The 15,935-nt window shown below is 43.3% G+C and overlaps 1 protein-coding gene across 1 annotated transcript in view; it reads left to right on the forward strand.

The window, feature by feature from the left end:
- Nucleotides 1-4,269: 4,269 nt before the first annotated feature.
- The window catches only part of LOC121745784, a 42,037-nt gene continuing 30,371 nt past the window's right edge, over nucleotides 4,270-15,935 (forward strand). The window contains exon 1 of the mRNA XM_042139738.1: nucleotides 4,270-4,645. Within this exon, the coding sequence (XP_041995672.1) occupies nucleotides 4,270-4,645 (376 nt within the window). The remainder of the gene's footprint in view (nucleotides 4,646-15,935) is intronic.

Genomic DNA, 15,935 nt, shown 5'->3' on the forward strand with positions numbered 1-15,935 from the left:
AATGATGACGGTTTGAGTTGTATGATCACATGTTTGAACTTACTTTGAAATGCACCTTGACTTGAAGTTCTAGGTTGATAAGTGATGGTTCATGAGAGTGGGAAATCTTGTTGGAAATGTTGGGGATTTAGATTTTGTCATTCATGTCTCTACGTGATTCACTCTTCTGAAAACTTTTGGGAAAAAAACTTTTGTGAGCTGAGCGTTAAAGTTTTGGGTTGGATGTGATCTTGCTCGAGGACGAGCAAGCAAATAAGTTTGGGGGTATTTGATGTGAATCAAATTGTACATTCTTATTACCCTAACTTTACATGATTTATATCGTTTGATGCTTGCAAAAGGATGTTTTGTGGTGTAGGAAGAGGAATAAATGGTGAAACAAAGAAGGAAGCTCGGGTGGTGAAAATCTACGCAGGAAGCTATAAAAATTGGCCACCCGCCGGGTGATTTCCGGAAGGCAGCGAGAGGACAGATTTATCGCCCGGTCGGGCGATTTTCATGGCTTGGAACGCCCGGTCGGTTATTTTACCGCGAGGCCTCCAGAAACTTCGCCCGGTCGGGCGATTTTCATCTCCATTTCGCCCGGTCGGGCGTTTTCAATCTCAAATGCGAAATAGGCAGTTTTCTCGGCAGTTTTCAGGAGGAACTTGGCAGTTTAAAGGGGAGAAAAATCAGAAAACGAGGGGGACGACTTGGACAGAGATTGGAGAGAAACAAGAGAGGAAGAAGAAGAGAAGAGGAAGGAAGGGAGATCCAATCATCATCAGATTTACTACTATCTACACACTGAGTTCTATGGTTCTTCTCTTTTGGATGTGGATGTGTAACTAAACTCTTCCGTTGGTCCTAATTTGTGAAAGATGTGAATTACTTTAGGATTCTATGGTTTAATATTATTCTATGATCTTTTCTACGGTGCTTTTTATTTTGAATTATAATTCCGGCCTGATTTATGATTCAATCTTGTCTTTTAGCCAATGTCTCTTTAACTTGGTTAAAAGGTGGAAACGTAGATAAAGAGTTTGAGATTTGTATCGTGTTCAGCATATGAATCTTGGATAAGTTGATTTACATGTCGTTACAGTAATTGTTGGACATTTACTATGCGTTTGTAGGAATGTTCAATTGATTTTGTAAATGAATTATGTACGGTGGAACTTAGAAGTTGGGTTAGAGCTTACTATGCGTCTGTAGGAGTGATAATCTGATGAGTATGAATTTGATCTTAGTGTTCAGCAAGGTTAAATTCAAGCATCTACGAACATGTTCAGTGTGAGTAGAATGAACGAGTTTATTACAACTTTCATTAGATTAATCTTTAATCCTTAGGTTAATTGGTCCGTTAAGTTAATTCACATCTGGAGCATATTAGGAGCGACGTTTTCAATCTCTTGAGTTTCTCCATTTTCGCACTTTAGTTTGTAAATTTAGTTTATTAATCTTGTCAATTCTCGTTAAATAACCTACGCCTCCCTGTGGTTCGACACTCAAAGTACTACAATCGACTCTGTACTCTTGCAGATAGATTGTAATATTAGAGCTATTTTATTAAACTTGTGTGTTCTAAATCCATTAATATAAAAGCTTGAAATTTACACATCAGTTACCGAGATTTGATGTGAACTTTATGTATTTTCCGAAAAGGTGGTTCGCACGGCCGCTAAAGTCGGAACGAGAAGCTACTTAAGGAAAACTCTAAGCTTTTGAGGTGGGTTTTATTACTTAAATCTTTTTATTTGAAATTGATATGTTTATGGTGAAATAAGGGAAGTTTTAAATAGTATGTCATGCCGTATTTTGTTTTTGAATTGCCTATCTGATTGTCTACTAGAATAATGTTCTACTAGACTTTGATAGTTAACGAATTCGGGTCTAACTAGGGTCTAAGCCCTACTTAGGCTAGTGCACTGATGGGGATCGTGAGCCGTCCTCTAGGTCGGCCGGTCCAGTGATCGAGTTTGTGGCCACATTTCACATGATGGTTCAGATATGGTATATGATGGATGGTGATGTTTGTCCGCGCGGACACTATTTTAAGGAATGATTTTAGTGTTACTCGGCCTTTTAAAGTAAAACCCGAGTTTCACTCAATGATGGCTTGACATAACTTAAACGATAAATGTATTTCGGACATGAGTTCACTGGGTGCATCAAGTACTCAGCCCCTGCATATGTTTTCCCTATGTGCAGGTTGAGCAAGGTCGGGAGGCGGAGGATGTTGAGCGATGACCCAAGAACGTATTCAATCCCTGTTCCGGTTACTACTATGTCTTCATACATAGTAGTAGCTAAACTCTCATTTGCTTCCGCTACTCAATGTTTTAAGAATTTCTGTTATTTTCTTTGAACTGTTGAACTTTGTCATTTTCATTATGTAATTTCGGGATTGAACCTTTGGTTTGAATAAATGAAATTTCATCTTTGAGCGATAGGCCGTACTTCCTTGATCGCTACCCCCCTTCTTCCCCGCTTCTTAACTCCCCCACTAGTCACGATTCCCCGTGCTTCCTATCCTTAGGAACTGCGGTCGTGACAGAATGGTATCAGAGCCATTTTTCCTTCCGCTCTGGACCGAGAGTCGTTTATTCAATCTAGTCTAGACTCGTTTCGCTAGACTAAAAGAGTATTCATTGAAGGCTCAACATTCCGTCTCGCTGCGCTCAACAAGAAAGAAGGTAAAATGTTTTGAATAAGGCACGTTGGATGTGATGATGAATGGAATATGTTTGAGATGTAGAATTCAAAGGCCTTAAAGGTAGGCTAGTCTATTATGCGAATTTCTTCGTTTGATGACGATACAAGTATTGATGGAACGAATGGGACGTGAATTCCAAGGGATGATGAGATGACAAGACAAGGATAACCTTGTGGAGCGCGACTAACGCTAGATTGAAGGATTAACGAGATTTCAAGTTGCTACGTTCTAAAATACGAAACATCTGTCCCTAGATGTTAGCTTAAAAAAAAGAAAAGAATTCTTATGACTTTTCCTTATGGAAATCGACAGGTATATGCACGGTAGCACGTATGACGTTCTCTATGCGTTTTATCTTTCTCTACCTTGCTTTATTCTTTTTCTACGACTGGTTGCTAAGGGAACTTACTTTCATGTAGATGGCGATCATGATCCACGCACCGCTAAGGAGGAGGTAGGTCAAGAATGGACTGCGGGCGGTGGAAATGTATCACGGGTTCGAGAGGAACGAGAGGGCCCCTTTGATATCTTATGTCGCAGACTACTTGACACTATGGCGGGATGCACATGGCTGTGGAGTGAGGCACTATGAGGGGATTAAGAGGTTGATTGATGGACTACCGACGCCTTGGAATAGGTGGGCCGACGAGGCTTCACGGTCATACATTTGGCATAAGCTCCCCGACTATAGTATGCAAGGAGATATGCATGGTTTTGTGAAGGTCCTCTTGGAAGCCCTGGTCGATGCTCGTGACGGACCGCCACCCTATGCCCCACCTAGGAAGGAGGCATCCTCATCGAGTCACAGCCCCTACAGCGGGGTCGGTACGAGAGTGAGACTCCGCAACCAAACTTCCCCAAGAAGAGGAGGCTTGGGATGCGCACCTCCGCACCTCCCGCGACGGAAGTTCTTGTGGTCGATAAGCATATCGACGTCGCTACTTATGTGAGGGAGAACGATGAGGATGAGGAGGAAGATCCTCTTGAAGATGAGGAAGAACCCCTTGAAGACGAGGAGGATCCCATGGAGTATGAGGATGACCCCGAAGAAGAGCCCCTTGGAAGGGAGGTTGAGGTTGAAAGTGATGAAGGGGCGAATTATGAGAGAGCTCTCGAGGAGTAGTGTTCCTTTTACTGTTTTGCTAGCTTTGAATGTTTTGTTTTGGCAAACGATGTAATGTTTTCTTTGAAGTTTTGGTTTTCCTTGTTGCAAAGACCTTGTGGAAACACGTACTGTTTTGTTTTAAGTTAATAAAGTTTCCGTTGTTTTATCGTTGTGTTCGTTTTACCTTGTTATGTGTGGGAAAGTTGGTAAAATCGCTTTTGGAAAGGTTGTGTGGTGTGGTGTGGTGTGGTGAAGGTAAAATCGAACTTTTGTACTAACGCGTGTGTTGAACAGAATGCCTCCCCGACGTGCAGCCGTTCATCACGAGAATGAGGCAAGCAACGAGCCCCAAAGTAGTGTAGGTCCTGAAGGACAACCACCACCACCACCACCACCTCCACCACCGCCACAGCCGGAACGAAACATTGAGAAGGAGTTTCGGAAGGAACGTCCTCCCGTTTACGATAGAATGGGAGATCCGGCCAAGGCTGAGACCTGGATTCGGGCCATAGAACGTATCTTCAAGTTCCTAAGGTGCACCGATCAGGAGCGACTATCGTGCGTGACCTACCAGCTCACTAGGTCCTTGGAATTTTGGTGGGAGATCAATCAGCGAACGATGTCACAGGAACAACTGGACGTCCTAACTTGGGAAAACTTTAAGGAGGAACTCTATGATAAGTATATCCCGAGGAGTTACCGCAAGGCTAAGGAGGCCGAGTTCTACAACCTAAAACAGGGGCGGATGACCGTGACGGAATATGACCGTGCCCTATGTGACATGTCTCGATATGCAACGGAGCAGGTAAATACTGACGAGAAAATGTCAGAGAAGTTTTGTGCCGGTCTGAGGCACGAAATAAGAATGGCTCTAGCATGCCGTGGAAGACTCTCGTATGCCGAGTCATTGTCTCGTGCATTGGACGTGGAGGAAGCAATGCCACGGGAAAAGACAGTTACACCCACACCGCCGACCCCACAGCAGAATTTCCGAGATGAAAGGAAGTGGGACGGGAACCGCAAACCCTTTGACAACAAGAGGTTCCAGGGTACCCCAAACTCTGCTCGGGGAAAAGGAAAGCAAGCTGCTCCATACCAAAGTGGAGATTTCCGTCAGAGAGCACCTCCCTGCGCCAATTGCCAGAAGAACCACATGGGGGAGTGCAGAGTCGAGACAAACATGTGCTACAAGTGTGGTAGAGTTGGACACTTCGCCAAAGAGTGCTCGAGCAACAATAACACTGGAGTTGGGGGAACACCGAATGGGCCTCGAGGGAATCCCACACCACCTCAGCAGCCGCAGCAGCGTCGCCAACCCTATCCCACTCAAGCTAGGGCCTATGCCTTGGGACGCAAGCAAGCTAAAGCCCCACAGGGAGATCCAAAACAAGATAATCTGGCAGGTATAGGAACGCTACTTGACATGCCTGTTGCTGTTCTGTTTGATACGGGTGCGTCGCACTCCTTTATATCGCACTCCTGCGTAAATGCTTTAAGACTTCCTGTTGATGAACTTGAACATAAGATGAATGTGAACTCACCGGTAGGAGGCCTTATAGACTTTTCACAATCTTGCTCGAACGTAGAATTTATGATGGGAGAACTTAGCTTAGTGGCTCACAACCTACATGTTATGCCGATGGATAACGTCGACATTATCATGGGGATGGACTGGCTAGCTGAAAACTATGCCACTATTCGATGCCAAGAGAGACAAATCTCGTTACAAACCCCGGGGAAGGAGCCCTCTACCTTCCATGGGATTTCGATGAATCAGCGGACTTGTGTGATATCGGCACTTCAAGCAACTACGATGATTAGAAAGGGGCGTCCTGCCTATCTCGTTTATCTACAAGGACATGATAAGAAAGAAAGGAAAGTTGAAGATGTGGCGGTAGTACGTGAGTTTCCCGACGTGTTTCCCGACGCGTTGCCATGCCCTCCGCCTGATCGACAAATGGAGTTTACTATCGATCTGGAACCAGGAGCCGCACCAGTATCGAAGGCACCTTATAGGATGGCACCGAAAGAGTTGGAAGAACTCAAAATCCAGCTGCAAGAACTTTTGGACTTGGGTTTTATCCGACCCAGTGTATCTCCGTGGGGAGCACCTGTGTTGTTTGTGAAGAAGAAAGACGGGACCTTGAGAATGTGCATAGACTACCGGGAATTGAACAAATTAACCCTCAAGAACAAGTGTCCTCTGCCGAGGATAGATGACCTGTTCGACCAACTCAAGGGAGCAGGAGTATTTTCAAAAATGGACTTAAGGTCAGGATATCATCAGCTGAGAGTACGAAGAGAAGACATACCCAAGACGGCATTCCGAACGAGGTATGGGCATTATGAGTTTGTAGTAATGCCGTTTGGACTAACAAATGCACCTGCAGTATTTATGGACTTAATGAATCGAGTATTCCACCCTTACTTGGACAAGTTCATCCTGGTGTTCATAGATGATGTACTGGTTTACTCGAAGAACGAAAAAGAACATGAGGAGCACCTAAGGATCACGTTGGAAACACTAAGAACGGAGAAGTTGTACGCCAAGTTCAGTAAGTGTGATTTCTGGCTAAAGGAAGTGAATTTTCTGGGGCATATTGTGACGGCCGAAGGGATTCGAGTTGACCCCACAAAGGTGGAGGCCGTACAACAGTGGAAGGCGCCAAAGACCCCAAACGAGATTCGGAGTTTCCTTGGACTGGCAGGATACTACCGGAGATTTATTGAAGGATTTTCTAAAATCGCAAGGCCGATGACTCAACAACTGAAGAAGAGAACCAAGGTCAATTGGACACCGGAGTGTGAGGCTAGTTTCCAGTTGTTGAAAGAGAAGTTGACCACCGCACCTATTCTAGCCGTGCCGGAACCAGGGGTAGACTATGTGGTTTACACTGATGCGTCGAAGGTTGGACTGGGGTGTGTTTTGATGCAGAACGGTAAGGTGATTGCCTATGCTTCGCGTCAATTGAGGCCACACGAGTTAAACTACCCTACCCATGACTTGGAATTAGCAGCCGTGGTGCATGCATTGAAGATTTGGAGGCACCATCTCTACGGAGTTCGGTGTGAGATTTTTACCGACCATAAGAGTCTAAAATACTTCTTTGAACAGAAAGACTTGAACATGAGGCAGCACAGATGGCTTGAATTAGTCAAGGATTATGACTGTGGCATTAATTATCATCCGGGCAAAGCAAATGTAGTAGCAGATGCACTGAGCCGGGAAGCCCAACCACAGTTGGCTACCTTTTTCACTCAAGAAGCGGAGTTGATTCGCGAATTCAGCAAAATGCGATTGGAAGTAGTGAGAGCTCCGGAGACTGTGAAAGGAAAGATCGCCACCTTAGTAGTGGTATCCGATCTGCGAACAATGATAATAGAAGGACAACGAAATGATGAAAATTTAGAGAAGGTTCGACTGAAGGTGAGGAAGGGCGAGCAAGAGAAATTTCGAGATGGGGCTGATAATGCTCTCACTTATGAAGGGAGACTTTGTGTGCCAGACGACGAAGGACTTCGAAATGAAATTTTGACCGAGGCACACGAGACTCCATACACCGCTCATCCTGGAAGTACGAAGATGTACCAGGACTTGAAGGGATCATTCTGGTGGGATGGAATGAAGAGGGACATAGCTTCGTTTGTGGAAAGATGTTTGGCGTGTCAACAAGTGAAAGCTTTACATCAACGACCCTATAGGAAGCTGCAACCGTTGGAAATCCCGGAGTGGAAATGGGAACATATCGCCATGGATATTGTGACGGGATTACCAAAGACCCGGCAAGGGAATACAGCCATTTGGGTAATCATAGACCGCCTCACCAAGAGTGCGTATTTTATACCTATCCCTATAACTCATGGATCCGACAAACTGGCCCGGATTTATGTGAAAGAAATCATTCGGCTACATGGGGTGCCAGTAACAATTACGTCAGACCGAGATACAAGGTTCACTTCAAGGTTTTGGATAAGTCTGCAACGAGAGCTTGGTACACGACTGAATTTTAGTACTGTTTTCCATCCACAAACCGATGGACAGTCCGAGAGAACGATTCAAACTCTCGAGGACATGTTGAGAGCCATGGTTCTTGATAGATGAGAAAATTGGGAAGTTGTACTACCCTTGATCGAGTTTGCCTACAACAACAGTTTCCAGACGACAATAAATATGGCCCCATATGAAGCATTGTACGGGAGGAAGTGTAGATCACCAATTTACTGGGACGAGGTTGGTGAAAGAAGAATACTCGGGCCAGATTCGGTCGAGGAGATGATTGAGATTTTGCAACAAATTCGACAAAGGATAAAAGAAGCTCAAGACCGACAGAAGTCGTATGCTAATGTCCGACGTACAGATTTACAGTTCAATACGAGAGATAAGGTGTTCTTGAAAGTATCTCCGTCGAAGGGGATAACGAGGTTTGGTGTAAAGGGGAAGTTGAAGCCACGATACGTATGGCCTTATGAAATTCTTGAGAAGGTGGGACCCGTAGCGTATAGGTTGGCACTACCACCGAGTTTTGGGACTGTGCATAACTGTTCCATGTGTCACAATTACGAAAGTATGTGTTCGATCCCAAACACGTGGTTCATCAAGAGGAAATGATTTTGAATCCCGACTTGAGTTATGAGGAGAAGCCCGAAGCTATTCTGGATAGGAAAGTGCAAGAATTGAGAAATAAATCGATCGCATCCATGAAAGTGCTTTGGAAACATCATGGTCACGAGGAGGCTACTTGGGAACTCGAGGATAAATGGAAAAAGAAATACCCGGAGTTGTTCGTTAGAAATGAGTAAATTTCGGGACGAAATTTCTGTTATGGTGGGTAGAATGTATTACCCGTACTTTTAAGTACGAAATTAAAGTATGTCATGAAATAATTAATAAAATTATTTCGGATATTATGCTTCTCGTTAATGTGCCTTGGAATGGAGTGTTGTTTATGTGTTTACTGTGAAAAAAGGAAATGTGTTTTTTTTATTTAATTATGAACGATGGGAGACATGTGGAAGGTCTCGTTGAAAGAATGAAGACAATATTGCTATATTTAGCAAGACGAATGAAATACGTGGAGATGGATATATATATTTTTTTCTTTTCCTATGGAAGACGACGTGCGTAAATCGAGGAATGGTTGAAGGGATAGTATATTTGGAACAACACCAAATATAAACTATGCCGTTAAACGTACTTTAATTTTGGTTGTGAAGAACGAGATAACAAGAATTAAATAAAGACTCGTGAATTTTAATTAAGGAAGGAAAGTACGAAAAATATAAAGTATGAATTTATTTTGGGCTTTTCAAATGTAAATTAAAGTCCAATTATTTACAAAATAGCTTGGATCATAATTATGTTAAATCCACCAAATAATAATAGTATGCCAACTTGGGCTTTCAATAATATAAGCCCAAAACCAATTTAATTAATTCTTGAGCCCAACAAGCATGGAATTTAATTAAATCAAGCCCAACCCCCCCCCCCCCAAAATTCTTCTTCTCCTTTCCTTCCTCCCTAGTTGACGGTTCCTTCTCTTCAAGGAGGAGACCCTCCAATTTTTTTTCACCTCTCCACCTTCTATCTTCCCCATCAATGCCTACACTCCAAGAGTCACCCATTACTTATGTAATTTACCTCTTCCCTAACTCTACACATTTCAACTTCAAACAAAGAAAAAGTGAGATGGAGCCGAGAGAGAATTGCCGAGAAGAAGGGGAGAAATTTTGGCTACCATCCTTTGTGTTCCCACAACTAAATTTAGCCAAATTTTTTAGGTATAATCCTTTCCTATTACCAAGCATGAGTTGAATTTGAATAGCTATGCATATATGTTTTTCACACATCCTCTTCCATAATTCTTCTGTAACCAACTCAACTTGTAAAACAAATCAAAGATCGCCGTACGTAATCAACACTACGAAAGAACTTGACTTTATAATAATAACGCGTGTTGCGGGTTGAATCGGGGTCGTTCGGGGTGGTTTCGGAGAAGGAGAAGCCGCTGCCGGCGATGGGCAGCGGCGGACAGCCGCGCTCGACGTTCTCCGGTGCGGACAGCGGCTCCCAGCGCGACGACAATAGCTCCCTTCCCCGTGGCAGCAGCGGCGGCGACGTGGCGAAGCGGCAGCGGGTCTCGCGGCAGCAGCAGCATCACGGCGGCTCCCGGCGACTTCAGCAGCGACGGCTGCGACGAAGGCGACTCCTTGGCGAGACAGCAGCGGCATCGTGACGACGACGTCAGCCGGCGAGTCGGAGGAAAACCGACGGGAATTCGGGGATCGATTCTGGTTTCCGTGGATGTAGAAGAAAGGGGTAGAGTAGAGAGGGAGAGAGAAGATAGAGAGAGAATAGGGCCTTTAGTTTTAAAAAAAAAGTTTTGGGCCTTTACCCTTTTGTGGGCCAAATTTTTTTAAGGGGAGAATTTAGTTCTAAGTTGGGCCTTTCTTTTGGGCTTCTAAATTTATTTGGAAATAGGAAATGAGGAAGATAATTAAGGTGTGGGCCGATTTGTAATCGCGGGAAAATGTTAATTTAATTTCCGGAATGATTTTTGAAGGATGAATAATTCTATCCTAAGTGTGAAATAAAATATTCTCAACGATAAATAATTGCGATAATTAAAGTATACGCGTAAATAATTTTTGGGAGTTTGTTCGACGTCATGGAAAATATGAGGAGCCAACGGAGGAAAGAACGAGCGTAAGCGGTCGACCGGCGTCGCACGCGACGCCTTGGGCGGGCGCCGAATAACCGAGAACGCACGAAAATAGAGAAAAAGAAATAAAAGATTTAATTGGAGTGCATGCATTCTAAATATCTTCGTTACCGAGATTTGATGTGAACTTTATGTATTTTCCGAAAAGGTGGTTCGCACGGCCGCTAAAGTCGGAACGAGAAGCTACTTAAGGAAAACTCTAAGCTTTTGAGGTGGGCTTTATTACTTAAATCTTTTTATTTGAAATTGATATGTTTACGGTGAAATAAGGGAGGTTTTAAATAGTATGTCATGCCGTATTTTGTTTTTGAATTGCCTATCTGATTGTCTACTAGAATAATGTTCTACTAGACTTTGATGGTTAACGAATTCGGGTCTAACTAGGGTCTAAGCCATACTTAGGCTAGTGCACTGATGGGGATCGTGACCGTCCTCTAGGTCGGCCGGTCCAGTGATCGAGTTTGTGGCCACATTCTCGTTTCACATGATGGTTCAGATATGGTATATGATGGATGATGATGTTTGTCCGTGCGGACACTATTTTAAGGAATGATTTTAGTGTTACTCGGCCTTTTAAAGTAAAACCCGAGTTTCACTCAATGATGGCTTGACATAACTTAAACGATAAATGTATTTCGGACATGAGTTCACTGGGTGCATCAAGTACTCAGCCCCTGCATATGTTTTCCCTATGTGCAGGTTGAGCAAGGTCGGGAGGCGGAGGATGTTGAGCGATGACCCAAGAACGTATTCAATCCCTGTTCCGGTTACTACTATGTCTTCATTCATAGTAGTAGCTAAACTCTCATTTGCTTCCGCTACTCAATGTTTTAAGAATTTCTGTTATTTTCTTTGAACTGTTGAACTCTGTCATTTTCATTATGTAATTTCAGGATTGAACCTTTGGTTTGAATAAATGAAATTTCATCTTTGAGCGATAGGCCGTACTTCCTTGATCGCTACCCCCTTCTTCCCCGCTTCTTAACTCCCCCACTAGTCACGATTCCTCGTGCTTCCTATCCTTAGGAAGTGCGGTTGTGACAAGGAAACCCCCCTTGTAAAAAAAAACCACCCTTAGAACACATTTTCTAGCCGTATATACCCATATATGATCCCTTAGCCACTGGGACTATGTGTGTGCGATGCATAAGGCAAGAAAGCAACTGGCCAGCAGGACATACGAGAAGAAAACCAACAGGAAGAAATAGAGAGGCAGGGAGAAAATGACCAGGAAGAGATTCCAGGCCCCAAAAACATAAGAAGGAATAAGGGTGGTGAAGCCACAGAAGAAAATGAGAAAATGCGAAGAAAATGGTCGAAAATATTTGACCACAAAAAGAAGAGAAGGAATAAGGGTGGCGAAGCCACGTGAAGCTACTGACCAGTTGGAGACCAATATCAGAAAATGTCCGGCCAAGAGAAGTAACAGTCGAAGACTCAAATGCACACAGTTCTCCCACACCAAAATAAGTAGTAGTTTTGAGCCTTAGAGCCTTAGAAACATCCACCCCAAACACTACAAAACAATAGCCCCGTTGCAAGCCTTAAAGACCTTCAGGAGCTGCACGTGAAATCCGAGTCCAAGGCATCCGTGGTTAGCATATTGAGAGAAAACAGTCCTAACATCTCTGGTGAGGAATGAGTGACTGAGCGAATCTAGTGTTTAGCCGCGAGTATGGGTGATCTTGACGAGCAGATGTACTGACTGGGAAGGAAAAGGGGGGTGGAGGAAGTTAAAGGCTGTCTAAGGCCGGATTGCACCTAATCCCAAGGGGAGGGATAGTTGAAAATATAGCCCGATTGATTCGTAAATGTGTTTAAGTGTTTTCTTTTGTCTTTTATGTGTGTTTGTCATTGTCTAGGTATTTTTCTTTGCGTTATAGTTTAGAGTCTAGGTTAGGATAGAGTCGGTCAGGGGTGTAACCAGGCTAGAATTCGACTTATTGCTTTTTGTTTGTTCTCCACTCTTGAGGACAAGCATGTGGTAAGTGTGAGCAGTTTGATAAGTCGTATTCTAGGCCTTGGTTACTGGTCAGTATAATGTGCATAATTGGAATATATCTGCAAAACAGTTGCTAAAGTGTGAGGGAAAGTGTTCTAGCCAGTATGGGAATGTTCGGATAATTCAGGTGAAAAGGGCGTCAGTAGGGTGTAATACTGACCAGGATGCATGCCAAAAAGGCTCGAGATGGAGAAGAATGATAGCTGAGAAAATCAGCCGCAGCAAGGGGCAAAAGAGTCATTTCATGAATAGAGTCTACCCTAAAAATCAAGGGAGGCCTCCCTATAAAAGGAAACCACTTGGAGAGAGAGAGAGGAGGAGGAATTAGTTCATCAACTCCTACGCTTAGTTAGAAATCTCTCTTCGGTAGATCGATCCTTCAGCATTATCCTTCATGTTATCATTCATCGCCACAACCATGGTCACCTGAAGTCTCCATCAGTTCGTCGGAGTTCCATCCTCTCATTCCAGTTAGCGTGTTTCGTAGTGTTAACAGTTTCATCGCCCGGAGTGGCAAAACAATCTTTACTTGCATTCTTAGTTAATCGCATTTTGTTTCCTTACGTTGGATCTGTTGCACGTTTAATATTTGCTTACTTTGAAGTCTTAGTTGTGATCCAAACGTTTTTATGCTATGAGGTTGCTTTTTGTGCATCGGTTCCTGTTTGATTCTATTTCTTTCTGCCTAGATAGCTTAGATCTAGTTGTTACGGTAATTTTCAAGTGTTGCAAGTTTGGGACCACTTTTACTTTTGCTTTTTAACCACTTTTACTTTTGTCCTTTACTTTTCAGCTGTTACTTTTCAGATCTGTAGGCCTAGTCACCTAACTATCTCTTTTCCTCTGATATTCCGTTTAACCTTTTATAGTAAACTCGTACTTTCCATATGTTTCTGAAACATCATGTTCCCCACTCTCACGTACACAGCCACCTGTCAAACATCTCTCCCACCTCTTAGTCAATAGAGTACCATCTTAAATTCTAGCCTAGATTAAGTTTCAACCCAAAGTGTGGTAGCTAACCAAACCTTCCAGAATATCACCACGATACCAAAACACATCATCTCTGTGGGATCGACCCTTACGTCCACTATACTAGTCGGTAGAAGTGGGTTGAGGAATTTTTGATACCAGGTTCAGGCTTAGCTGGGATTTCCATCCTGATCAGTAGGATACATCCTTTGCTCGAAACGACACCTGACACAAACCTGCACTTTCAGTCACGCTGACACAATAAATCATTTTTTTAAAAAAACTGAATTTAATATAAAAAAATTTAAAATTCGAAAACGGTAATATTACCGTTTTCGACCATTTTCCTTTTTTTATTATTTTTTATTTTTTTACTCTATAAATACTCCTATTTCATCATCATTTCACACACAAACACACATTTAATCCTCTCAAATCATCTCTCTTTCCACTCCAATTTTCATCTCAAATCATCTATTTTATTCTTCTCTCAAAGTTAATCGATCTAGTGGATCCATTTGAGCAAATGGGTCGAATAATGGAAGAATCACTTGAAGAAGATCGACGCCGGGAGGCGGAGGAAGCCGCGCCGCCCCAAAGACGCTCCCGGACTTACATCCATCGTAACCGGGAGGAAGCCGCCGCAAGGTTAGTAGCGACTACTTCTGCGATAACCCGGTATGGGGAGATACCTACTTCCGTCGTCGTTTCCTCATGCGGCAACCGCTATTTCTCCACATCGCAAATACATTGGAGGCCCGGGAAGAGTTCTTCCAAGAAAGGTTTGACGCCGTCGGCCATCCCAGCCACACGACGCTGCAGAAATGTACTGCAGCAATCCGTCAGCTTGCGACTGGACAAACGGCGGATGTGTTCAACGAATACCTCCACATTGGAGAAAGCAGTAGGAGAATGTGCTTGATCCAATTCTGTAAAGGCGTCCGGGCAGCCTTTACCGACGAATTTCTCTAGAAGCCAAGAACGATAGATTGCCAGTTTCTGCTCTGCCTTCACGAAGAAGTGCACGGATTCCTCTGGATGCTTGGCAACGTCGATTGCATGCACTGGCAATGGAAGAATTGCCCGGTGGCGTGGAGGGGGTCGTACACGAGCGGCTACAAAGGCACCCACCCCACCGTTATACTCGAGGCTGACTACCAGCTATGGATCTGGCATGCGTACTTCAGGGTCCCCAGCTCGAACAACGACATAAACGTTCTCCACCAATCCGACCTCTTCGCCGAAGTTTTGGATGGTAAAGCGCCGGACATCAACTTCACCGCTAACAATCGACGCTATAAAATGGGGTACTATCTTGCTGACGGCATCTACCCGAAGTGGCCAACCTTCGTGAAGACGTGCACCAGGCCTGTGAACGCAAAGCAGGCTCTTTTTGCGCAGAAGCAGGAGGCTGCTCGGAAGGATGTGGAGCGGACGTTCGGGGTTCTCCAAGCGTGATTCAGCATTATCAAAGTCCCGGCTCGTACGTGGTTCACGGAGAACATGGTCGACATCATGTATACGTGCATAATCTTGCACAACATGATTGTCCAAGACGAAGGACCCGATGCGTGAAATTGGTTCGACCCAGAAGCCTCCGGAAGCTCAACCGAAAGTAGTCCGCCTCGAAGTGGAGTGCATCTGTCTATACAAGAACGGTTGTCTATTCGGGCAAGGACACGTGACTCTACCGCCCACGCCCAACTCCAAGATGATCTAATTGAGCACATTTGGGAAAACTTTGGCAACCGGTAGAAGCACATCATCGCCGGTAGAAATTAAATTATGTATTTTTCATTTTTTAGGATTTTTAATTATGTTTTGTTTTATTGTTTTAAGAATGTAATGTTGTAATTTTATTTTATTTAATGAAATGTGTTTTTATTAATTGAATTTGTTGGAAATAAAAATAAAAAATGAAAATGAATTTAGAGCATCAAAATATATAGAGCTGAATGACCTGACGTGGACTTCATCAAACAACGATCGATGACGTTTGCTTTTTCTCATACGCATCTATTATAAATTTGGTTTCACTAAGATTTTCTTCCGTCCGTGGAATTTTTATGGTCAATAATTTGCATTTTAATTTCTAATATTTTAAATTATGTCTTTTTTTATTTATTTTGCCGTGAATTTAATTATGTATTTTTTTAGGATTTTAAGTTGTATTTTTATTTTATTTAATGAAGTGTGTTTTTTATTAAATGAATTTATTGGAAATAAAAATAAAAAATGAAATTGAATGAATAGTAATTTAAGAGACGGTTAAGGGACGGATAAGAGATGGAGGGTTGCAGGTTCCGTCCCTTAGTTAAGAGATGGAGTAAAAAGTACAGTGGGGCCCATGAATAGTAATTTAAGAGACGGTTAAGGGACGGATAAGAGACAACGTTGTAGATGGCCTAAATAGTACTCCCTCCATCTCTTAAATATTAGAGC

The sequence above is a fragment of the Salvia splendens genome, chromosome 8, assembly GCF_004379255.2.
Source record: "Salvia splendens isolate huo1 chromosome 8, SspV2, whole genome shotgun sequence".
Taxonomy (NCBI): domain Eukaryota; kingdom Viridiplantae; phylum Streptophyta; class Magnoliopsida; order Lamiales; family Lamiaceae; genus Salvia; species Salvia splendens.